General features: G+C 40.0%; 6 protein-coding genes across 6 annotated transcripts; 1 reads left to right on the top strand and 5 right to left on the bottom strand.

The window, feature by feature from the left end:
* Positions 1–908: 908 nt before the first annotated feature.
* On the bottom strand, positions 909–2,458 carry wu:fa19b12 (WRNPLPNID domain-containing protein). The gene is made up of 2 exons (XM_033326138.1): positions 1,944–2,458; positions 909–1,671 (listed from the first exon to the last, which is right to left on the bottom strand). Exons 1-2 carry the CDS (start codon positions 2,340–2,342, stop codon positions 1,516–1,518), a joined length of 555 nt encoding a protein of 184 aa, XP_033182029.1. The 5' UTR covers positions 2,343–2,458; the 3' UTR covers positions 909–1,515.
* A 631-nt stretch (positions 2,459–3,089) lies between these two features.
* Positions 3,090–6,785, bottom strand: carnmt1 (carnosine N-methyltransferase 1). The gene is made up of 8 exons (XM_026342352.1): positions 6,643–6,785; positions 5,968–6,166; positions 5,671–5,837; positions 5,301–5,441; positions 4,881–5,059; positions 4,647–4,760; positions 3,976–4,079; positions 3,090–3,876 (listed from the first exon to the last, which is right to left on the bottom strand). Exons 1-8 carry the CDS (start codon positions 6,777–6,779, stop codon positions 3,682–3,684), a joined length of 1,236 nt encoding a protein of 411 aa, XP_026198137.1. The 5' UTR covers positions 6,780–6,785; the 3' UTR covers positions 3,090–3,681.
* Positions 6,786–7,715: 930 nt separating this feature from the next.
* On the bottom strand, positions 7,716–10,048 carry LOC113151321 (hibernation-specific plasma protein HP-55-like). Its single transcript, XM_026344252.1, has 6 exons — positions 9,996–10,048; positions 8,917–9,526; positions 8,776–8,846; positions 8,462–8,664; positions 8,077–8,224; positions 7,716–7,979 (listed from the first exon to the last, which is right to left on the bottom strand). Exons 2-6 carry the CDS (start codon positions 9,518–9,520, stop codon positions 7,785–7,787), a joined length of 1,221 nt encoding a protein of 406 aa, XP_026200037.1. The 5' UTR covers positions 9,521–9,526; positions 9,996–10,048; the 3' UTR covers positions 7,716–7,784.
* Positions 10,049–10,151: 103 nt separating this feature from the next.
* Positions 10,152–11,728, bottom strand: LOC113151322 (dual specificity protein phosphatase 26-like). Its single transcript, XM_026344253.1, has 3 exons — positions 11,511–11,728; positions 10,959–11,170; positions 10,152–10,862 (listed from the first exon to the last, which is right to left on the bottom strand). Exons 1-3 carry the CDS (start codon positions 11,687–11,689, stop codon positions 10,666–10,668), a joined length of 588 nt encoding a protein of 195 aa, XP_026200038.1. The 5' UTR covers positions 11,690–11,728; the 3' UTR covers positions 10,152–10,665.
* A 483-nt stretch (positions 11,729–12,211) lies between these two features.
* Positions 12,212–17,627, bottom strand: bag4 (BCL2 associated athanogene 4). Its single transcript, XM_026343968.1, has 5 exons — positions 17,346–17,627; positions 16,682–16,792; positions 14,995–15,213; positions 14,613–14,882; positions 12,212–14,105 (listed from the first exon to the last, which is right to left on the bottom strand). The coding sequence occupies exons 1-5, from the start codon at positions 17,421–17,423 to the stop codon at positions 13,638–13,640; spliced, it is 1,146 nt and encodes a 381-aa protein (XP_026199753.1). The 5' UTR covers positions 17,424–17,627; the 3' UTR covers positions 12,212–13,637.
* A 495-nt stretch (positions 17,628–18,122) lies between these two features.
* On the top strand, positions 18,123–21,357 carry lsm1 (LSM1, U6 small nuclear RNA associated). The gene is made up of 4 exons (XM_026343511.1): positions 18,123–18,283; positions 18,397–18,465; positions 18,635–18,750; positions 20,814–21,357. The coding sequence occupies exons 1-4, from the start codon at positions 18,238–18,240 to the stop codon at positions 20,982–20,984; spliced, it is 402 nt and encodes a 133-aa protein (XP_026199296.1). The 5' UTR covers positions 18,123–18,237; the 3' UTR covers positions 20,985–21,357.
* The last annotated feature ends 1,412 nt before the right edge of the window (positions 21,358–22,769 follow it).

Below are 22,769 nucleotides of genomic sequence, written 5' to 3'. Positions count from 1 at the left end.
TTACAGGACATTTAGCTAACCTGGGTTAACTAGCTACCTACATGTTTGTGCTAATGTTAACATTAAAACAACCAAACTAATATTTAACACTAGCTATTATCTAACCACAGCTAATAAGTAACCTTCATTTTAACACACATTGCAACTCCTAAAAAGCTCAGATATAATCACTGACTCCTGCAGTAAGTTAACAGATGGAGGTTACTCATCGTGTGTTACTTCACTTACCATGGCTGCACACCTGTATTAAAAACACACAGGTATCAGGTGTTTGGCTCTAACACATCTAATCCCACCAACTCATCATCGCTGCCCGGAGCTGAGCAGGCGGCCTGTGTGTCAGCAGCTGGTCCAAAGGGCAGCAGAGCCAAACCCTCAGCAGTTCCCATTATCACATATCCAAGACTGTTTCCCCCTGAGCTGCCAACACACAGTACGAGGTGTTGTTAAGTCCTGTTTGTGGTGCTGATCCACAGATAATAACAAATGCAGTGTGGCACCTGTCTGACAACAGCCAGGAGAAGATGTTTGTTTGCAGAAAACCATCAATTGTATGGCAAACAAACATGATATTTAACATTTCTTTCCTTATATTGGCTGATATTAGTGTTGCTGCCCTCTTTTTTCCTCTCTCGTCATGTTATTATGTGTATTATTCTTTGCTAACACGCGTCCCTTTATAACATTGGACTCTCCAAACAGAATATAATTTAATGATGTCTCTAAACTAATTTTCTGGTTCAGTTAGTTTTTCGGTTGATCAGATGGTTTCCCCTGACACATATGGGACCAAATAACAATAACAAAATATGGGAGGAAAGTAAAAAAGTTTCACTGTTAATGCAAACAATAGGGTACAAATGAGACCCATGGATTACATATAATAAGAAAGCTACATACACTCAGTCTTCTGTGAGGTGTAACAATTTTTATTTCCCACATCTACAGCTCAGTCACATAACCTACAACATCTGGGGTATTACACCAAACACATGTAAAGATAATTATAGAGTGGTTATAATAATGGGAATTGAACAAGGTTTCCATACCCAGTCCCCTGAACAACATTATGAACTGTTTCTTATCAAATACCACTGTAAGCATAGTGATCCAGCACAGACCAAAACTGTTGTACATCAGGATACCAGAAATTAATTTTACAAACATTTTACATTAAACTATAGAAAATGGAGCATTTATAGGATGGATGAGCAATTTAGCTCAGCGGTTTTTAGAAACGCTTCCACAATTTTGGTCACCACTGTGAGTTACTGCTCACTGCTGCTTCACTAAGTTATTGAGATGTTACACCAGCATGAGGCTCACTGCCGTACTACAGCCTGCTCCAGGCTGCCAGGACTACCAGGACAGTCTGAGACATCACGTTACTGCATCTCAGCCAGATGCACTTCCAGCAACTTCAACGTGCTTTTGACGTGTCCGTCTGCTGAAGAGTATGACACCGTCATTGTCACGTTCGGCTATTAACGTCACACCTAAGTATAACTTTCATCTTCAGGTCTCCATGGCTTCAGAAGAGGAGTCTTTGTCTTTCGCTTGGGAATGGTCACCGGCGTCTTCTAGCAGCGAAAGGTCAAGTTCAGGCAGGGGGACCCTCCAGTACTGGAATGAGTTGTAAGTGCAGTCTTCAGTGTTTGTGCCTGCATCAGCCTGAAAGAAATGAGAAAGAAGGACTGGGCTCAGGGGAAATGCCCAAAGTAACTCTAACTGTAACATTTTTAGACTGGCTGTCCCAAGTGAGATCAACCAAATCTGGGAGAATAAAGTCATATTTTGCTCAGATAGTTTAAGAGACTACAGCTGGCTGATCACAGGGTAAACAGCGACACCTAGTGGACGTTTGCGGAAACTACACCGTTCACTTCTCGGCGCACTACAGACCGTACAAACTGCGGACTTCTGCTGTTTAGTCAATAACTTACTAATTCCTTCGCTTTGGTAGTGGCAGTGTTTGCACACACGCAGTCCTCTCGCTGTCGTTTCTTGTGGTTTGTGAATGTACCGGAGATGCGACTTTCCTGGAAACTTCCAGAAGTCTGCACGGTCAAAACATTTGCCTCGTGTTTCCTAGTGTCGCAGTGTGTGGTCTTATAATAAAAACCTGCTGCCGCTTCTTGTGCCTCTTTGTCTGTGTCTTCGAAGTAGTGTGGCCTCTTTCTGCAGCGGCTGCCCACCAAAGCCATGAGGGACGGAGGACTCAGGCTCAGACCCCCGCTCCGCGCCACGCTGTGCAGCTGCATGTCAACACTGTAAAGTGACCGGTAGCGTCTTTTGGAGGGAGAGTCGTGCAACAGGTTGTCCTCAGCGCGTCTCTTTGCCATAAATATCAGCTCCACAGTGAACCCCAAAACACGCGATACTTCCACACGGACAGATTGTGCTTCTTCCTCAAGTGGAGACGCATTTGTTTCATATCGTTTAGCAGAAAAACATAGAACACCGGAAGTAAAAACTGGAGCTGCGGTCTTGCTGTCCAATCAGAGGAGAGCCCTGCTGCCTAACCCCGCCCAGAGCGCCCACTCTGTTTTTTTGTCGCAGGTACACTCACGCTGTCATGCGCAGTAGAGAGCTTACTGTAATCAGGGTCAGGATTTAAGAAATACACATAACATTAAAAAGCAAAGCTCTAACTTATACAATAAAAGATGCATGAGTTCCATACAGCTTAACGCTTGTGTGGCAAGTCGAAATATCTACTAAATCATGGCTTTTAATAATTCCCCTGCACCTTTATCACAACTCTTAGGTATGACTGCAGAGCAGCAAGGACCCACATTTTCAAGGGGTAACTGTTTTTATTTTTTGTAACTTCAAAGCTTTATCAGCTGATATTAGTGTCCTGTGTTGCAGAGGAGCCTCATGTCGAATTGTGTAAACTGTGCTTACACCAAGCCTATAATGATTTGTTTTCAATAACCACACAGAAGATTCATGGTCATGTATTATTCCAGCAGAGGAATATGGAGTAAAAATGGGCATTTCTGTCCACTGCTGTTACAAATCATCAACCCTGCTAAATGTTAAAATAACTTTCTCATTTACCATTTTAATGAATATGAGTAAAACTTTTCATAATTTTAAAATGTTTGGCTTTATTCCAAAATTTGGTGAAAATAATCTGCCAAAGGCAGAACAACATAATTCTGAAAAGCTAAAACAAGTCTTGATTCTGTTTTTAAAAGTGACTTATGATCAATGCAAATGGGCAGATGTAGTTATTGGCACCATATTTGACCAAAAAAACAAAAAAGATTTTAAAGGCAAATGGTCAGATTTCTATCCATCTCACACACACACATATGCGTGTGGCTTTCTACAGTTGTAAGGACATTCATTAGTAATCCATAGCCCGTAACCATAACCATCACAACTAAATGCCTAACTCCAACTGATGGGTTAGGATTAGGGTAACCCCATTAAAACAAAGTAGTAGGCAAGAGGAACTGACTCATTTCTGGTGTTACACATAACATAGTGTTGCGGTATTCAATACTATATTTTACAATGTGAGCCAGAATGAGGTGTGTTTCCCTCCAGAACAGGATCTGTGATGTTAGGCACATTTCTCCACCAGATGCCTCATAAAAAACATATGAAAACAATTAAAATAAAATGAAAAATGTCACTGCTAGTTTACTCTGTGTGCCAGAGGATTTCTTGTCATGTCAGGCTGTCAGTGCTATCTCTCCTTGGTGACTTGGCAGCTGGTGGAAAACTCTGTTGTTGGTCATCTTCTTGATTATTTAAGCACAGATCTGCAGGTTTTCGTGCCACAAAGAAGACACAGTCGTAAACGTATCTCAACATAGAGCGGTCATTCTCTGTGTAGGTGGTCTGCATCGACTCTTTCTCCATCTGCAACATAATTATGAATACTGCTTTAGAACCGCAACAAGATTCATGAAAAGAAAAATGCTGGTAAGCCACAAATATTAATTAAAGTCTTTGGTTTACCTCAATGTGAAAGCCAAATGTAATCATTGCTTTCTTAATGTCTTCATAGCTAAGTTCAACAGAGAGCTCATTGGCAATGTTCTCGAAGTGATACAATAGTGGACCTGAAAAACAATGCAGATTTCAACTTGTGTTTAGTCCGCTTTTTTGATAACTTAAACCTTCTTCTTTCTATCTGCTTATACATTACTCTTACAGATGTGCTTTATAACAAAACTCTTTCAACGAGAAAGTAAAATTCATATACATCTGATTTATGTGCCTATTTGTTGTCCAGTTGAAATGTGATCATTAATGTGATAATAATCACGTTAGACAATATAATTTTGGCTGCTCCCTTTCATTGACTTAACTGGTTAAATGACAATTGTGTTCAACACAGAAGCCACTCCTGTGGGTATGGAAACATTGTCTACTAATAAACACACAATTTGCCAACTGAAGTTTTTGCCTTTTAAAGATTAAAAGTAAAATTTGGAAAACCAAAAAAAAAGTAACAGTTAAAAGGCAAAATTAGTCCTACAATGCACCCAACAGTGCCAGCATATATTAAGATAGAAATAATTGCAGGACCATTGTATTTCACATTTCACAGTTAATATAAAATATTAACTGTGAACTGTGTTTTTGCCTGCCAGCAGAGTTTAAATGGTACTCTCGTACTGACTCACCCAGGTTGATCCAAACTCCACCAGGTTTCAGAATCTTCCAAATGGTCTCTACATACTCTATGACATTATGAGCTGTGTCGATAAAAAAGCAGGTAGCCACACAGTCCCAGGAAGCTACAAGAAACACATCACATATTTTAACAGGATCACGTTTAAGAATGTTACTAAGGTCCACAGTTCCCCGGTGATCATTTACTGGTCATTGATATCAAAGACCCCACAGCTTTAACTTACCAGATTCAGTGTAAACCTCCACAAAGTCTCCTGCTACCATGGACAAGTCTGAATTTAGTGGCAAACTCTGAGGGTTAACATCAGGGAATCGGACTGGTCGCGTTTGGTCGGAAGATTTCTTGTTGTTGCTAAACTGGTGGATCCAAGGGTATAGGGTCAGCTCATTTACTTTTTCACACCTGAATAGAACAATCAAAATATATGAGGATAGATGGATGAAAGCAGAATTCTGTAAAGTACTGTATGAAGGTGTGCTGCTAAACAATTGAATGTGATTTATGCATCTTGATTTTCTATGTGGTCCCTGGAACATACTTATATAATTAAATAATAAATAAAAGTGAATTAAATGTGATTAATATACAGCCCCATGTTCAGTTTTAGACATTGGCATTGGGTTTGTGTCTGTGTATGTTGTACCTGTTTAGAACAAAGTTTGAGGAGAAGAGCATGAAGAGGCTCCATTCATTGCCCTGGCATGTATAACCCAGTCGAGCTATCTCCCAGGCTAGACGGCCAAGCCCAGCACCCGGAATCAGCACGCTCACCTTAGACACATCACTGACATAATAAAATGCACATATCACATGGAAAACAGACTAAGTCAAATAATCAGAATCATTACAAGGTACTTCAAAATCAAATCACATAAATAAGAATGTTAATTAAGTAACCATATACATTTATTTCTGTTTATTATTACTCTACGTACACTAGATGCACATGTGCAACATTGTACTCTGTTTCTGGCATGCATGTGTCTGTCTATAGAAGCATGTAAGTTTCCTACTATTTGTCACATGGGAAGAGTCTTTGGATCTCTTGGATGATGGGCTTGTAACAGGAGTCCCTCTCAGCCTGGCCCGCCTCACTCCAGTCCCTGACAAACTGTTTTATAGTGGACTTGAGTTTGTCCATGTCAAACGTAGAGGTTGGGCGCGTCTTCCTCGGATCCTCCTAGGAGACAAAATGAAGAAGAACACAATACCCACAATAAGTGAAGTATAACACTCCACAAAGTATCCTTTTACAATCCTGGATCTGTGTATACTGTATGTATACAGCAATCTACAGAGTCAAGCCTTACCCTCCTCTCACCATACTCCATGTTCTCAAACATGTGGAGGCAGTTGTGAATGATGGCCTGTAGCACCTCCTGGTTGTGGTCCACACACTGCCTGATCCGAGCCAGGTTAGGCAAAACACCAGGCAGTAAATTCTGGTGGCGTTGTGGTAGGCTACAAAACTGACGCTCAGCGCGGCTGACCTGTTCCTGTACATGGACCCTATGAGGGAGGTACAGACGAGAGAGTGTTATGAATTTTTTCATGTCATGTGTGCCTAAAGTGGTAACACGACAATACACAAAAAAACAGCAGGTCTGAACCCTAATTCTAACTATTTAGTGTGGGTGTAACCTTTTGGTGTAGGTGGCGCCTTCATTACAGTTTTTACTGTCTTCAAGTGAAATTGGGACATCATAGTATTTCTCTCTGTCTAGTTCGTTAGTGTTAATAAGGAGAAGGTTGGACCATGGAGCAGAAGTGGTGTCGTGACAAGTCAAAAATGTAGCAAATAGCCACAGAACATTGGTTAATTACAAGATTTTAAAAGTTTAGATATCAACTCATACTTAGCAGTTTTCCCTACTGACCTACAGTAGATAGCATCTCCTTGCTATTGATATTTGCTACAATACCGTTCACTGGCAGAAACAGTCATGATCCATCTTATACTTTATTGTAAAGCTTTCATATTATACCTGTAACACCTAAAAGCATCGATTATTCTCCAGAAATGCCGTATTTCCAGCCTGGCCTCTTCCTCGGGGCTGCTCTTTATCCTTTCTTTGTGAAAATATGTTCCTCCTTCGGCTTCTTCTCGAGCTGTTTCGGCCATGTCTGAAACAAACTTAGAGCCGTCCAATCAACACGACGCAGTTCTTCTTCGCGTGTTTTCCCCTCCTTCTTTCCAGCAGGTCCGACTTCATGGTAACTAGTGCTGCCACCTACAGTCCTGTCTCACACACAATTATAATTTTTACCCACTTCATTCTATATCCAATTTAAAATGTACCATTTTTTGGTTTTAGAAAACGTTGTATGTTTATCAAAAATAATAACTCATCAATTCACACTTAAAAAAGTATGTAGACCCTTTGCTGTGGCAAACCAAACTGAGGTGCCAAAGTTCACGGTGCATCTCAGGACAAAAACCAAAACATGAAGTTCAAGGACCTTTGTTTAGTAAGTGCCACAATAACATTTAGCAATGACAAATAGATAGGGACAAGGGTATAAAATAATTTCTAAAGCTCTGAGTGTTCCTAGGAGCACAGTGGCTTCAACAATTATAAAATGGAAAAAGTCTGGACTTCTTAAGAGATAACTGTTCCCACCAAACTGAGCAACTCCACAAGAGGTTCCTTGGTCACGTGGCCAGGAAGCGAATAGGAAACCCGATGGAGGGACAACCATCTCAACAGCCCTCCATCATTCAGTCTTTGTGGCTACTGGCTAAGCATTAATGTCTTTATAGGCTATTGAGAGGAGATTGAGGGGCAAAATGGTAATTTTACCCTCAAAAGTTGAAACTACAACACAGTTAAGAGAGCAAAAGGAAAGGGCACTCACAAATTATTGTGACTAGCTATAACTACAACTATTTGCAGCAGGATTTTAAAAAGTATATCAAAAGCCTCACATCAGCTATTGTGACTATGGAAAAGGAGAACTGATTGTTCTTATCTAGACTCATTTTATTTTTATTTTCTTTACTCTTACTTTTGCCCATATTATAAAGACACTCTCAATCATAAACCAACAGACCAAAGAACACCTTTTTATAAATGCTTTATTATTGAATGTGGTGCTGTACTTGAGTCAACACAAAGTGTTGCAGCCGTCACTTGTTTGGGTTGACAATCTTGCCCATGAACAGAATGTTTTCTGTGTTGCGTTCTATGATGGCAAGCATAAATGGGCGATTGAACTTCAAGACGGGGATGTGTTGAAAGGACATAAGCGTGATGCCAATGCCTGTGGTGCCTGCAGCAGTGGCTCCAACCTCATCAACATCCAGGGTAGCTTGGTGCACAACCTACAGTTTAATGGAGGCAACATGGGATAAAATGATAGATAGAATACAGGAAAGGTAATGTATGTGAAATACAATGCAGAAAGCTCTCTGTCTTTACCTCTGAGACCGCCAGTCTCTGCCCTGGTGCAATTCCACCCAGATTTGCTCTTTCACTAAACATATCTGTCATTCCCATTTCAGCCAATACATCATTTAGCTTGTAGGAGGTCTTGATTGAGAACTTTGGGACATATATCTCATATCTCCTAAAAATGAAAACATAGACAATGTGCATTGATTGATCTGACACCCACAATTTATCTGATAGAAAGTAAACACTAGTTAGTCTGAGGAGACAGAAGGTGTTACTGAGAGAAAATAAAACATTGAAAATCTTGATGAAGAAAGGCCTGAGCGTCAGACGCTTCCTGTGTCAGTGACATTTAAAATCATTGGGTCATGAAATGTATAAACTTTTAAGGATGATGTTAGATTTTCCCAACCTAGTCTTCATCCACTTGAGCCATTTGGTGAGACGGCCTGGGCAAATAGCATTCTCCAGCGTTTCCATATTTTCCATATACTCAGGCAACATCAGCAGCATAGAGTAGGAGCTGTTGAAGGGAAGGTGGAGGACTGATGTGTTAATCGCTTGGTCGTAATAGACTGCCACATTTTTCTTCATATACATCATCTGGACAGGAACCTGGAAAATGCCCATTTTACACACAAACATAAAGACACACAGTAAGAAGGAAGCATGGTGACGCATTATTATTTGTGCTCAAATCCTGAAAAAAATGCGACCACTTTGAACCTTGGTGTTCTCGTCCACATTGAACTCGTCCTCTCTGGTCAGATCGGGATTAAATGGAGTTGCCCACTTTCCTGTTTGGAGTGATGAATAAAGTTAAAATACAACTTAAAGGTGTAACCATCTCATGTGAACTGACCTTACCTTTGTAGTAGATGTAACTGAGGAGATACATAACCGTGTTTGGATCCAGGAAGTCGACCAGCTTATCTATCTTCCCTCTGGTCTTCTCTGATACGTAGTTATTGATGGTATTGGTGCTCTCTGCAGATTTAGTGAAGTCAACATTGAACCCTTCTGTAAAATAGGAATTCTTCAAGGTCTCCAGGAACTCAGGCTGTGGTTTGAAGCGGTTGTCCACAAACACAGCGGTCCCTTCGGTGGTGTCTTCATTAGATGCCTTGTTTGCAAAGTGTGCCCTGAAGACATGATCAACATCTGCTTGCGTCAGCAGGGAGCTGTTGAAACCAAGACCGCTGAAGAGCTGCTGGTGCGTCTCCCCCTGTGCTCCTACAGACAAGGCAGCCAAGGCAACAGAAACACTAGCTGGTGAGTAGAAGATATTCTTGCCTTGGGAGTCAGCATGAGCGGCTAACTTCCTGTACAGACGGTAGGCAAACTCTTTGTTTCCTGAAGTCACCAGTGCGACTTTGCTGGCTCTGCTGTCAGCTGCAGTGTCTTGGTCTGATGTTTTCCCCACACAGACCACTGCTGATAAGATCCAGATAGCCAGGGCTGCACGCATCATGCTGAACTGAGACAAAAGTGCAACACTGTTTATTTAGGTTACACAATGTTTGCCATTGCAAAACCTCTTAAGGAGAGTCTCCTATTAGTTATGACAAATTTTTAGGGCCCTGGAAACCTGTTTTGTCCATCAGGATCTATGATCTGGTTTTGATTTGGGTATTTTACTGATTTACCTGATTTCAGTGTTTTTTATCTGTGCTCTTGTCACTGGTTTGACATGAGCAGAGATCATTTAGAAAACAATGTCATTTACTTTGTGCTCTAATAAAGATTTAGAAACATTCAAATTACAAAAACAGTTGTTGGATTATTTTAAACTGTCACACTGAATTATGTGTTATGTGTCAAATCTCTTACAGTCTGCATGAAGCAAATTGATTCTGAGTTGGAATATGAAACTTTTAATGAATGATGACAAAAACAAAGTCAGTGTATTGTATGTGAAAAGACATGTGTCTTTGTAAAAAACTCACCTTCTTCTCATCCACCACAGCAAGTGAAGCACAGACTGCACAAAGCAGAATCTTCCTTTTATAAGTTTCATCAGAGCAACTGAACTTTGGCTTTGTTTATTCTCCATCACAACGTGATCACTGCTCTGTTTGCCCTGTGTAATGATTACTGTCTATACGCAGCATCAAACTAAGTGATTCTTCTATACCTGTATAGGATCAATGCAAAAGCCAATTAGCCCCTGTTTGCTAATGAGTGATGATCACTGCTGATGATAATCATTGTCTCCAATCCATACCGTGTATGGTGCTACACAGAACGCCATTTGATGTTGTCATATGTGAGTCACTGCTTAGATGTGCAAATTATACTGACTGCCAGACATTTACTGAAAGCTGCAGTAGCTTTGTGTATTTAAAACATAAATAATGACAAAACTGCTAAATAATTAGCACACAATCAAACATTTTACCTGAAAGTTCATGCATGATAAAGGATCAGGTGCCGTAAGATCAATAGTGCAGAAGTAAAAAACATGTACTTATTAAATGAAATCACTGCATTTTAATAGTGTGGAGAATAACTAACGAGTTACTATAACTACACTAAAACTCTAACTATAGAATAATGCTTAATAATACTTATGGACCCATGGAAGCTTAACAGTAACTCTACTATATCAGACAAGATTCAGTGGTGTGCGCCAAAGAGCTGGCGATCCAGTTTGATGAGCTGTCGGAGGAAACCTCGATTAGGGATTACGCCTCGGTTATCTTTCACAGCACAAATAGCCTCCACAAGAGTGAGATGCTGCTTCAGCATCAGGTAAGCCAGCACCAAGGTGGCGGAACGGCTCACTCCCACATGACAGTGCACCAACACCTTGCCTGAGAATGAGAGCAACATTACATTACAGACATCAGAGACACCATATTGAATTGCCTTTAAATGGCCACTATGTTTATCTTCCACCTCCTGCTTACCTCCTCTGCTCAGACCTCTGTGGATAAAGTCTGCTGCTGCCTGGAAGTTGACACTCATGTCAAAGTTACAGGAGTCATGAGCCTCTATGCCCATGTAGGTGATCCTCATGCTGTTATAGATATCTGGCTCTCCTCTGTGTTTACTGTGAGCTGCATTCACAATGTGAGTGATTTGATGCTTAGAGAGATCAGCCTGGTTCTCTGCACTGTGTCTGCAAAACAGAAAACATAAAGTAGTAATGAATCGATACTTGGAAAACTATTTCAGACATGAGCTAGAAGTTATCGGAGACCGGAAACACGCTTTGATGACTAGACATCTGTGGCAAATCTCACATAGCATAGCTGTAGTTTACGCAATGTGGAATGCAACTTGGGATCTTAGGTTACTCATTCTGCATATCACGTTCAGATATAACATCTTTAACATTCAGTAGTGAATTGAGGGCTAGTGGGGTTCAATCTGTTCTTTAGTAAATACTGTATACAGCAACATTATCATTTGTCAGTCTGTGGGGTTTTACGCAAAGAAAAGAAGAATGAGTCACTTACTGGTCACCAATGTAAAGCCTAGGCCAGACTTCATCTGCATGGCTGATGATGACTTTGCCAGTAAACAGGAGCCTTTCCAACTCAAATACTGCTAAACCAGGTGAACTCAGGTCAATTTCCACTTTCCTCGCAGGAGGTTTATCGTTCCAGGATGCAGGCAATTTGCTCATATAGGACATGGCTTTTTCTGTTTGGGGTTCAAAAGTCACTGCATTGAGAATTATCCCAACGCTGGTACTCTGCTACCACTGTGGCAAACTGCAGAATGAGTAACACACATAAATTTAGTCTCGGGCTACTTCACCCACCACAGGGTGTCCTAGGTGTTGTCAGGTCATTTGACCCCCAAAATTAAATCTAGCCTGTGTGCCTCAAGCCCTCGGGGGACTGTGTTATGCTTTTGCATCAAATTAGCTGTCTATTTAAAGATCTGAATGTTGGCTGGCAGATGTAGGGAGTGTGGACCCAAGTAGCAGTTTCCACTGAACAAAAAGAGAAAAGGGAAAGTATGATAAAAGATTTCTCATTCTTAAATAATAAGATAAGGTGGGTTTTTCTTTTTTCAGAAAGAAAAATGCTTATTTTACCAGGTTTTACTATATTGATTGCTTAATATTTCATCTCAGAAAATGTATTTACCATCCTACATTGGTGAGAGCAAAGAAAAAAGAAAAAAAAAAGTCAAGTGATTTGATGGCAGGTTAAAAAATATACTGATTTTTATTTGTTATTTTTTTTTTCTCACTCATATTTATCAGGCAAAGATTTCCATCTTGTGTTGGAAACATGCATTACATCTGAAACTGTACAGTTGTGCTCCATCTAAACAGAAACTTAACTGCACATAAAAATGAACACATATGACAAATGATTTTTTTTTTCATGCAAAGTTTGTGATCCTGTTTTTTATTATTTTGATCAATGATCCCAAAACCATACTCTGAAATATGGCACTCATTTTCTAAATCAACACATCAAGGATGATGGAGCAAAACAGCTTGTTCTACACAAGAAAACTAACTGTGGTTCATACCTGATTTGGTATAACAAGGATATTAGTGCTAGTGAAAACAGAAGGTTTGAATTCAATTAATGTTTGATTTGAGTCCTATGACCAACATTGTCCTCAAGCACAAAACATAACTTCAAAACATTAAAGTGTATCCTTTCCTGTATGCTTAAGTGCAACAGATAATCTAAGTGAGGGAAAAGGAACATAATTTAACAGCTTGTCAAGTAATTCTTAATAAACTCTTTATGTATCTGTAATAATATAAGTTCCTACAGTGAAATACATGGCATTCATATGTAGGTCTGATTCTAGGTCTGCACTTAGGAAGCAATTACATCCAAAAGTTGGAGTAACAGGGACAGCATTCTTAAGGGGTTTTCACTAATTTGCTACACTCAAGGCCCAATTATGAGCTCAGAAATATCATGACTGTACTGAATGCTTATATGACATTACAGTGCATGCAGGACTGGGAGCACAATCAAAAGGAAAACATTGTACCTATTCCTGTAATAAGCATGTGCAACCAAGTGTATGAACTCTATTGCGGGTGAAGAGAAGATCATGGTCACGCAACTGTAGCTTGATGTGGAATGACAGACAGCTATGGAAGTGCACGAGTTGTTAGATGGAGGATCAGACTAAAACCAACCCCACAATCCCGAGGGACAGCCTGACTATAATCTGAATCTGTATCACAGGTCAGAGACCACCAACAGTTGCAATGCAGCACATAATTAATTCCAGTGACTCTGCCCTGCATTATGCTGACAAAGACGAGACATCAAACATAAGCTGAACAAGAGTGTCATGTTGTGTAGCCAACACAGTCATTCACGAAGGCTCAAAGTCACTTATGCCATCAATCTGCACCTATAATATGCTTGTATTACCTATACCAGCATAATTAGACTTTAAAGGTTGATTCTTTGTACCAATATTCATTTTCTTTTTCTTGGGTCAACGCCACTTACAGGCATTTTAAATCGTGGGGGTGGAAAAAACCTTAAGATAACTCAATTTAGAGGAACAACTCGCCCCTTACTGTGTCCATGGAAGATCTGGAAGAAGAAAACAGCAAGACCTAATGAAAGACAAGCCAATACAAGTCTAGTTCAGAAGGCTTTCTTCTCCAGCTGGTCCAGAATGGCCTGAATCCTCTGTACAGCCTCCTTTCTGGCTTGCCTGACATTTTCCTGTCCCTGAGTCTCCACAGAGTCCAGCTCCAGCAGCTCTTTGGTCAGCAGTTCCTCCAGACACCGGTAATTCTTGTCTGTCTTTTTGCCAACAAACTCATCAACATCGTCGTGAAGCAACAGCACTCTGGTCATGACCTGCTGGACTTTAGCAAGGCCGGGGTTATCACTCAGAGGCTGAGATCCAGCTTGCTGGGGGGCAGGCGGAGCCTGAACCGGGGCTGAGGGCGGAGGCTCACCTTGGGAAGGATTAGGCTCCCCTCTGCCAGTTTTGCTGTACATCTGGGGAGGTGAACTTATTTCTGCAGGTCTTCCACTGGGGGGATTTGGGGATGGGCTTGGCCTGGGTTTCGGTCCCACTGGTGGGGCACGTTGGTGCTGTTGGTCCTAAATCAACAAAAAATATATCTTAATACCTCATCATTAGTAAATTACATTAACTTATTCATAAAATCTATGCTTGTACTATATTGAAACAATATATTTGGCTTTCTAAGAAAGTAAATTTAAATAAAATCCAATTTCATATATACATTTCATTACGTATTTTGTATACTGAGTTTATATGAGTACTTGTATATATGTATTTGTATGTTTCCTCACAATTTGAGCATCCAAAGTCTAGATTATCAAAAAAATAAAGCAAACCTCATTTTTACTTAATAGCATTTCAACAAAGACCATATGATGTACATCAGGACAAAAAAATTTCCGCATAGTACAAGTGATAGAATTCAGTGTGTGTGCTTTTTCCTTTTTTAAACCAAGTGCATCATCTCCTGAGTATGTAACGCTATGTGTTTGTCTTCTACTGTATGTGCCTCTTTCCTCATTATTCTCATTTGGGTAATAAAACCAAAAAATCTTTTGAGGCACACTGAAACATTTGCAGACCTTTGGCTGGTAAGGTGGTGGCGCACCAGTTCCAGTTCCTGGCCAAGCAGGAGGATGGGGTGGACGGACAGGATTTCCATAGTGGTTCTGCTGGGGCTGCTGGACTGGCGGCCACTGCTGCTGAGATGGTGCATATGCACCAGAGTGTGCCCAAACATCAGGCTGAGGACTGGGATGGAGTGACTGCCCAGTGGGGTATGGGGGGTTTGCTGGCAGTGCGTGACCCGTTTCACTGTAGTGAGGGTAGGGAGCAGGAGGATATCCAGGAGCCTGAGAGCAGAGATATTGAGACAGATAAGGATAAGTTTGTTTTAGGTGTGAGGGGAAATTTTCCAACCCCACTTTCAGCATTTCATCATTCTGTGTTTCAAACTTAACGCACCCCTTGACAGTGTGGAGCAGGATAGTGGTGATGTTGGTGCTGAGCGTGTGGCTGTCCAGATGGCCCACTGCTCTGCTCTGCTGAACAGCCCTGATTAGGATACGGTCTCTGAGGGTCAGCACAGTAGAAAGGGTTGGAAGGATGGAAACCACTTGTTGAATATTGACCCTGTGCAGGGCTGTAGACAGCATGGCCATTTGGATAGCCCCCAGGCATTACCTACATGGAGAACACAAGAGGGGGAATTAATGATGAAGAGTTAGAAGCAGTCAGTGTAAACAGTGATGTAGCTGTCTCAACACAGTAGATAGCACTACTGTCACAATCATCTCTTGCTCTGCAAGTCTGACTTCCCTTTGCATGCAGACATATCCATCTTTCCCTCAATAACAGTCCAACAAACAATCTTTACAAAAATTAGCACATATATATGAGCTATTTTGCATTGGCCAGTTGTGGACAAATATGGTACAACGTATGATGCTTGTGCACATGCACACAATAGAAAACGTGAAGGTTTGTTGGTGTCAACTTGTGAGGTATGTGCACTGTTTACCTGTGCTGCCACAGAGGATATCATGGGTTTCTTGCATACGTTGTTTGGCTAAAAAGTTGTTTAAAATCACTCAAATGTGATGAAGAACAGAAGCAATGGAGAAGGGGAACGAGAAAGAAACAGGACTGTAACCAGAAAAATTACATCGCAATGCCAAGCAACAGTATTTGGACAAACTAATAATAACTAACACAGATCCATATGACTTGGCAGATCAAGACTGGATTACAGCATTGATGCAATAACTTTAAGCACAAACTGTGATATTGTAAATTATCTCACGTTTTGGACCATGTACATACACTTTTTGTCAGTTAGTTATAAATCCCTAAAAGATCGTGGGCAGTTTTCCAGTGGCCTGGCTGGCAAACTATAAGAGCACAGTCATACTCATGAAGATAAGGCAGTACTCTTATTTTTAACTAAACCATACTAAATACAAAACCTTCAGAAACATGTGGCAATACATTTAGTTTAGAGTCATAAGCAGTGGGTTTGATCAGTCATTACGTATAAACAAGGTTTGCTGCAGCATAATCTTGGGCCTTTTTTAAAAAAAACAAGTTTTCTACAAGCTGTTATATGCAGATATGGGTAATATTTGGTTTTGTCAAGTAGAAATGGATGATGACATGATTCTACAGGTTAGTCCTACAATGTGTCAATGGAAAGAAGATCCTTTAGCTTTGTTTGCAAGGTATGCAGGTTTGTATTGCCCTATATTTCTTGATTATTACCATTTATAAATTAATAAGTAAGCAGCATTTTATTGGAGCTAGATTTAACTACTTTATACACTCTTGTGCAGTGTAGTGTATAGCAGTATGTCATATTTAATCTGCTCATTACTTCTTTTGTTTGTAAATAATAGGAAAATTTTTAATTTAGGACATCAAATAAATATGTTGGAGTAAAATAATTATATTTCCCTGTGAATTGTTGTAAAGCAGAAATATAAAGTTTGACAAAGTCTAAACACTCAAACACCAGAAAGGTAAAAGTAACTTTAATTTAAAAAATTAATGTACACATTCTTACATTACCTTCAAATTAACCATGGTTAATGATGTTCTGGGAGAGTAGGGGTGAGGTCTATTGAAGCTATATATTGTGTTGCATAATGAACTGTACCTGTGGATTGTACTGTGGCTGAACATCTGATCCAGAGGGATAGGTATTTGCATAGTGTCCTGAGGAGTGAGACTGAGGATACCAGTAGTAGTCTGTATACTGAGGAGCGTCCTGTGAACACATGACATCACACAGGAGAGTTATTTAAGGAAAGAAATCCCTGTCCTGAAGTTTCAAGGGGTGGTACCATTTCTAATCTGAGCTGTGGCTGGTACAAGCTAACACATACGAAGCTGCAACTCGCATGCTTTCAACATCAACGCATACAGTACAATAACTGGGTAAACACTGGGACACTCGTGTATTACTAGAAGAACCCGTTCTGCTGAAAGCAGAAAACTGTTGTACAGCTAACCAAAATGAGGTCATGCCAGAAATAAGGAAAGATACTGTATGTTTTAACACAACTTGTGGAACTATAAGAGGTATTGTCACGACGAGACTTACGTGACAAACAGCCCAACCGGCCACAGCGAGCTAGCGGTAACTATTACATAATGCCAGCTAACTACGTTAGCCGTCCAGCTAGCTCAGACAGTGTTTACGCAAGCTAGCTGAGTAGTGTTTTGTTTCTGTAAAAACCCGTAGTCATTTTTAAATTTAACACCCCCAAAGACAGCGAATACACTCTGGGGAACTCTCTAACTCATACCACGTTACTTACCATAGTCTTATTCCAGTTCCCGTTCTTATTTCCCGAGTTACAAGTCGAGGGCCAGGCAGATTTCAGATTTGTCTGCATTTGATGATGATGCAGCTGCTAAGCGCGCTCCCAGGCAACTGTCCTGCCACGAACCATCACAAAAAACAAACCTTTAACACGACTAATGCTACGTATCAGAGCCGTCCGGTGGTCCGAGCTGTTAACAGCAATGTTTCAGCTTTTCTCCACGAGTAAAATCAGCCAGATTGCAATCAGGAAATGATTGAATGACACCGAGCTCGGGTAATCCTGCTCTGTCTCTTTAATGACGTACACAAGCAAAAGTGAGGACGCCTCACTCTGACACTACTTTATGACACCGAGTGTTTTCGGAGTGTGCAGCGCCCACAGCTGCTATCATCACACTGCATCGACATAAGTAAAGATATTGTGAGGCTATGTAGAAGGTCTACAGCCTGGGAATGTTTGAATAAAACATTGAATATATATTGAATAATGCACGACTGCTCAAGCAAAAGGCCTGAGTTGTTGCGACTCTATCACAGCCTCTATTACATATACGATCTTTGTTGTGGCATCCGTGCTAAAAGCCAATAGAAAAAAACGTCGAAAATATGTTTTCTTAATTAAACCGGAATTTTTATATCAGACACATTTTGGTATTTAATGTTACTTTTAGTTTAAAATATATTTTTTAAAAACAGTTCTAGTATTTGACTGGACAAAAATAGCGTTGGACTCCGTCGCCCAATGGGTTAAACGACTACAGGAAGTGTGCCCCAGGCATTTATAAAGACACTTCCTGTGCTCTTCTTGAAAGAAACATATTTTGAAACATTCATGGCTTGATGTTACATAAAGGACACACGAAGCAAAGAAACATTATACCAAGATGAACTACGTACCAGGGACGGCAAGCCTCATTGACGACATCGACAGTAAGTTGCAGAGGAGGGCGGAAAGAGAGGTCGTTAGTGCCGCATCGTGTCTGACACCAGCCGAGTGGGTTCATGTGGATATCTCACTTGCATGTGTTGTTTGTACCTTGCAGAGAAACACCTGGTGCTGCTCCGTGATGGCAGAACACTAATCGGTTACCTCAGAAGCATTGACCAGTTTGGTACAACTCATTTTATTATAACATATTCCCCTTTACTCTCACTACTACGAACACAAGTCATTTCCACTGTACCCTGTGTGTCCCACCACCACTTCTTTGTGTTTTATCCTGAATGGTGTTATTTTACATAAAAGGTTCATTCTCCACCTTGTTTCTCTTGCGTTTCCAGCCAATTTAGTTTTTCATCAGACAGTTGAGCGCATCCATGTGGGGAAGAAGTTTGGTGACATCCCCAGAGGAATATTTATCGTGAGAGGAGAGAATGTGGTCCTGCTTGGAGAGATAGTAAGTGGGGGTGTGGGGGGGTGCTTGTTTGATTTATTTATGTGCTGCACTGCTACATATTGGGGTTGAACAACTGTAGATGGTGAGTAGTCACCAGTGATTTGGTGGTTTGGGCTCAGTCTTTCATTCAATCCAGCAAATGGGGTGTCGCAATGGTACATTTTTACTATTTATTGCTTATTCTGTTTTTGTATTGTTAACCTTGCTGAATAGTTTGGAAACAACAGGTTTTTATAACGTTTCAAAAGCCGACTTGTTCAAATTCCACATGTTATAAATAGATCTTTTAAACGTTAAATGGTTCCAATCCACAATGTGCCAGGTTACAAAATAAAAACAAACACAACAGATCTGCTGTTTTGTAAGGGATCTGACCATTTTTGCGTTTGATGTAAAAATGTCTTCAAATACAAACGAAACCATGTCAGTACATGGAAAATCAGGTGATAAGATGTGTTTCATACAGCCTTCACCTGGCTGCATTTAATGGCTGGGGTTGATGTAGAAAGTTCATATGAACTACTTTATATATTTTCAACATGTACTAATACACGTCCAAATAGATATTTAAAACCTACAGAAACATTTAGGCACATAAGATTTACTTTGAGATATCCCCACTTTACATGAGACTATTTTATACATCAGTATCATTTTAGAGGCAGTTACTGTGCCATTACATTTATTTGATAGCAAGCTATAGTTAAGTTTTTCTTTTTCTGTCTGATTTATAAGACAAAATACAGTATTCATAAATAAGACTTTATTGTGACATTTATGATACACCCAGCAGCGTGAAAAGTAATTCAAATCTAAATACTTTTTACATTAAAAAAACTCAAAACTTGCATAAGGCGTTAAAATAAGATCCATCTTAATTAATGTTTCAGTTATTATAATCCAAAAACAACATATTTGTTGACATGCATGAAATGAGTCATTCTACACTTTTACTTTAGGTCCTTCAAGTACCTTACTAGCAACAATTATGAGTATTCCTTCCACCTTTTTAATCAGATACAATTAATGTCAATACAAAGAAATGCATATAATACAATGGAGTAAAGTTTGTGAAGTCACCCCACCTGCAGTAGTTAAACTGTTGGAGCAGAGCTCTCCTCTGTCTAAATACAGCCATTATACAGCGTGATGGCTGTTGGCAGGAAAGACTTCTGGAGGAAAGTCTCTGACTCAAGCTGCTACACTGTTTGACCAGCACAATGTGGGTCTATACCTACACCTATATCTCATTCTATGTGCATCATGCATTTCAGTCACAAATCAGCACTTTGCCTCACGTACGAGTTTTACAGCTGCAGAGATGTACATTATGATTACAGTCTAGCACTTCATGTAAATAATAAGAGTGAGATGCACGGAGATACAGACACAAGGCATCAGTTATCACTGACATCAGACTCAGGGCTTTTAGTATTAGAGGCTTTTGGCAGCTGATTTAAGTGATTTTCTTTTTCAACTATATCTCAACATAGACTACTTAATTATATCTGACCAACAATGGCAATTTAGTTCCAATATGAAAATATTTAGAAGCGAAGAGTGAAATGTTAGAACAGACTAGAGCTCTTGAGTCGCTGCTAAAACTACTACAGAAGTTCATCAATCAATCTAAAGACAGCTGATCAACCATTAACACGTGTCAGTTAACTAGTCACAACTAAGTAAAAACAATTCATAGTACTTTAGCTGTTTAAGTTTATTTTAGTGGTGTATTAATTTACATAATAGTTTCTATATTTTCCTTCTTGTCCACAACACCCACACTAAGACCAACAGAGCACTGCATCTTCTTGTTCTACATCTGTAATTGTAGTAAATGTAAAGGTTTGACTTTAGCCTATTTGCCTGTGCCATGCACATCCAGTTGTCCTGTTCACAAACCTGCATTGGTTGATATGCTTATTGTTTCTGAAAAAAGAATGACATGTGTTACAGTAAGTAGATGCAAAGCACTGCCAATTTAATTTAAGTAACTGATGACAAAATGTAGAAAATCACCAGCCTTATTCTTCATGGATGCAATATGGTCTCTGTCTCTGCAGGATGTGGATAAACCCTGTGACACAGTCCTGCAGCAGGTCTCCATTGAAGAGATCCTGGAAGAACAACGGTTGCAGCAGCAAGCCAAACAAGAGACAGAGAAAGTCAAGATGCAGGTCCTGAAGGACAGAGGCCTTTCCATCCCAAAGGCTGATAACTTAGACGAGTACTAACACCTCCTTAATTTTTCGTTGAGCCTCTTTCTCAGATTATATTGGACTGAAAAGTTTCATGTTTAATTTGAGTTGAGTTGAGAGAACATGACGATGTGTTTACTGTAGTGTACTGTATACATTTAATTTGAATTATCTGGGCAAAAAGTGTGATGGATGCTCTCAGTTTAGCAGATCATGGCAGCAAAATGGAAAAAAAAAATCAATGTGTTTGTTTTAAGATCACTATGTTGACAATTTAGCAATTATTCAACAGCAGCACTTTGTTTTCTGTCACTATGATATGGTGAGTCTTTTTATTTGGAGGTATGTGGGTATGTTATTGACAAAATGCTCGCTATGCTCGATTAAAGAGTTTAGTTTTTCATTATGACATGTCTGCTTTGAAAAAATGCTGTCATCCCACTGTCCGATCAGGTTTCACACATCTGTTTATTGTGTATTTATTACATTGAAAATACATCAGAGACTGAAATGTGGGGATGGATTTGGGCCCAGAGCAGCCAGTGCCCTTCTGGTATCATGCTGTAAATGGTTAAATCAAATCTAGACCTTTGGTTATGCGTCTATGAGTAAAGGATGTAATTAACCTGCTTAGTCCAATTTAGAGTTAGGTGGTGGTATATCAGTGCATCAACCCCCGGAGAAATCTGTCCCGTCTGCTGTCATCAGTCTATTACGAGCTTGTTAATAAAAATGAAGCAGACGCGCTGTGACCGCCTCACTTCAGCCTCTACACAGGCTGCAACAGGCCTGCTGCTCAGATTGAACTCTGACAGGAGTTAACACGGTGCCACGGAAAGTAGCCTTCTGCAGACACTGTGTGTGAGTGTAAGTGGATTTTTTTTTCTTTACTGTGAACACTACAGTAGCCTACAGGCTAAGAAAATATCGCTACCATGCAAGAGTCAAGTAATGGTGCGTTAGAAAAATATTACTTCCGGTCAAGTTTCAAAATAAAGCGCCTAAGCAACTCTAGCGCAGGACTGAGGTGTGTCCAGTCTTAGAAGAGGGCTCGTTGCGAAGTGACAGCATGTTTTTATGCTCTTTAGTCTCTTTCATAATGCCTCATACAGTGCTGCTTTGATGTGACATGGAAAGGATGAAGAACCATGAGAAATCAAGCAACCTAAGAAGAAGTTACAGCCATTGTATTAGGCTGTAATAATTATATATAATAAGTGATTAACAAGGACCAGACGCACAGACTGACCTGAAATCAGCACCTAGAGAACACATGGGTTGGTAGAAATAAATAAATAACTTGCAGCCACATTTTCGTTCAATTTGCATCATGGTTCATGATGTCAGTGATGCAAAGTGTCTTCCTGGTTGCTTCAGATTCTTTGGAAATTGATTCACTTTTGCTGTGATTTTAATTGTGTATATTGCTAGAGCTACAACTTTTACCAAAGACTATTAATGGCTCAGTCAAAAAGAAAGTGCGATACTGGTGTTATTCAAAAAGCCAAATAGAATCACTACTTCACTGATTGCATTGACCTTTATTTGTATCATGTTAAAAAGTATTTTGAGGAAATATATGCATATGGACCCTAATACAATATAACTTGTTATTTAGTTAATTAGTAAATAATCACCAGAGAGCGACTTTACTGTCACTCCTTAATCACAATTACACTTTTACCATGGCTAAATTTGTCCTTATTTGTATTAAAGTGAAGTTTCACCCTATTCAAACTGAGTCTACGCACAGTGTGGTTACAAGAGTTTCAGCAGACATGCAGTTGTAGGATTCAAGTATTGTGTTAGTGTTCACCTTGG

Source organism: Anabas testudineus, chromosome 9, assembly GCF_900324465.2.
Source record: "Anabas testudineus chromosome 9, fAnaTes1.2, whole genome shotgun sequence".
Taxonomy (NCBI): Eukaryota; Metazoa; Chordata; class Actinopteri; order Anabantiformes; family Anabantidae; genus Anabas; species Anabas testudineus.
Note: the sequence above shows the minus strand (reverse complement) of the source record. Positions and strands in the feature narration are given on the sequence as shown.

Excerpts from the sequence above, each read along its gene's own strand:
- wu:fa19b12 (XM_033326138.1), bottom strand. The coding sequence starts at position 2,342 with ATGGCAAAGAGACGCGCTGAGGACAACCTGTTGCACGACTCTCCCTCC. Across the intron at positions 1,672-1,943 it reads CTACCAAAGCGAAGGAATTA|GCTGATGCAGGCACAAACAC; the intron begins GTAAGTTATTGA and ends CATTTCTTTCAG.
- carnmt1 (XM_026342352.1), bottom strand. The coding sequence starts at position 6,779 with ATGGCCGAAACAGCTCGAGAAGAAGCCGAAGGAGGAACATATTTTCAC. Across the intron at positions 4,080-4,646 it reads TGGAGTTTGGATCAACCTGG|GTCCACTATTGTATCACTTC; the intron begins GTGAGTCAGTAC and ends ATTGTTTTTCAG. Across the intron at positions 3,877-3,975 it reads CATTTGGCTTTCACATTGAG|ATGGAGAAAGAGTCGATGCA; the intron begins GTAAACCAAAGA and ends ATTATGTTGCAG.
- LOC113151321 (XM_026344252.1), bottom strand. The coding sequence starts at position 9,520 with ATGATGCGTGCAGCCCTGGCTATCTGGATCTTATCAGCAGTGGTCTGT. Across the intron at positions 8,847-8,916 it reads CAGTTACATCTACTACAAAG|GAAAGTGGGCAACTCCATTT; the intron begins GTAAGGTCAGTT and ends CACTCCAAACAG. Across the intron at positions 8,665-8,775 it reads ATGTGGACGAGAACACCAAG|GTTCCTGTCCAGATGATGTA; the intron begins GTTCAAAGTGGT and ends GGCATTTTCCAG.
- LOC113151322 (XM_026344253.1), bottom strand. The coding sequence starts at position 11,689 with ATGTCCTATATGAGCAAATTGCCTGCATCCTGGAACGATAAACCTCCT. Across the intron at positions 11,171-11,510 it reads AGGCTTTACATTGGTGACCA|ACACAGTGCAGAGAACCAGG; the intron begins GTAAGTGACTCA and ends TCTGTTTTGCAG. Across the intron at positions 10,863-10,958 it reads CAGAGGTCTGAGCAGAGGAG|GCAAGGTGTTGGTGCACTGT; the intron begins GTAAGCAGGAGG and ends TCTCATTCTCAG.
- bag4 (XM_026343968.1), bottom strand. The coding sequence starts at position 17,423 with ATGCAGACAAATCTGAAATCTGCCTGGCCCTCGACTTGTAACTCGGGA. Across the intron at positions 16,793-17,345 it reads GGAACTGGAATAAGACTATG|GACGCTCCTCAGTATACAGA; the intron begins GTAAGTAACGTG and ends ATGTGTTCACAG. Across the intron at positions 14,106-14,612 it reads CACCACCTTACCAGCCAAAG|GACCAACAGCACCAACGTGC; the intron begins GTCTGCAAATGT and ends TTGTTGATTTAG.
- lsm1 (XM_026343511.1), top strand. The coding sequence starts at position 18,238 with ATGAACTACGTACCAGGGACGGCAAGCCTCATTGACGACATCGACA. Across the intron at positions 18,284-18,396 it reads CCTCATTGACGACATCGACA|AGAAACACCTGGTGCTGCTC; the intron begins GTAAGTTGCAGA and ends TGTACCTTGCAG. Across the intron at positions 18,466-18,634 it reads CAGAAGCATTGACCAGTTTG|CCAATTTAGTTTTTCATCAG; the intron begins GTACAACTCATT and ends TTGCGTTTCCAG.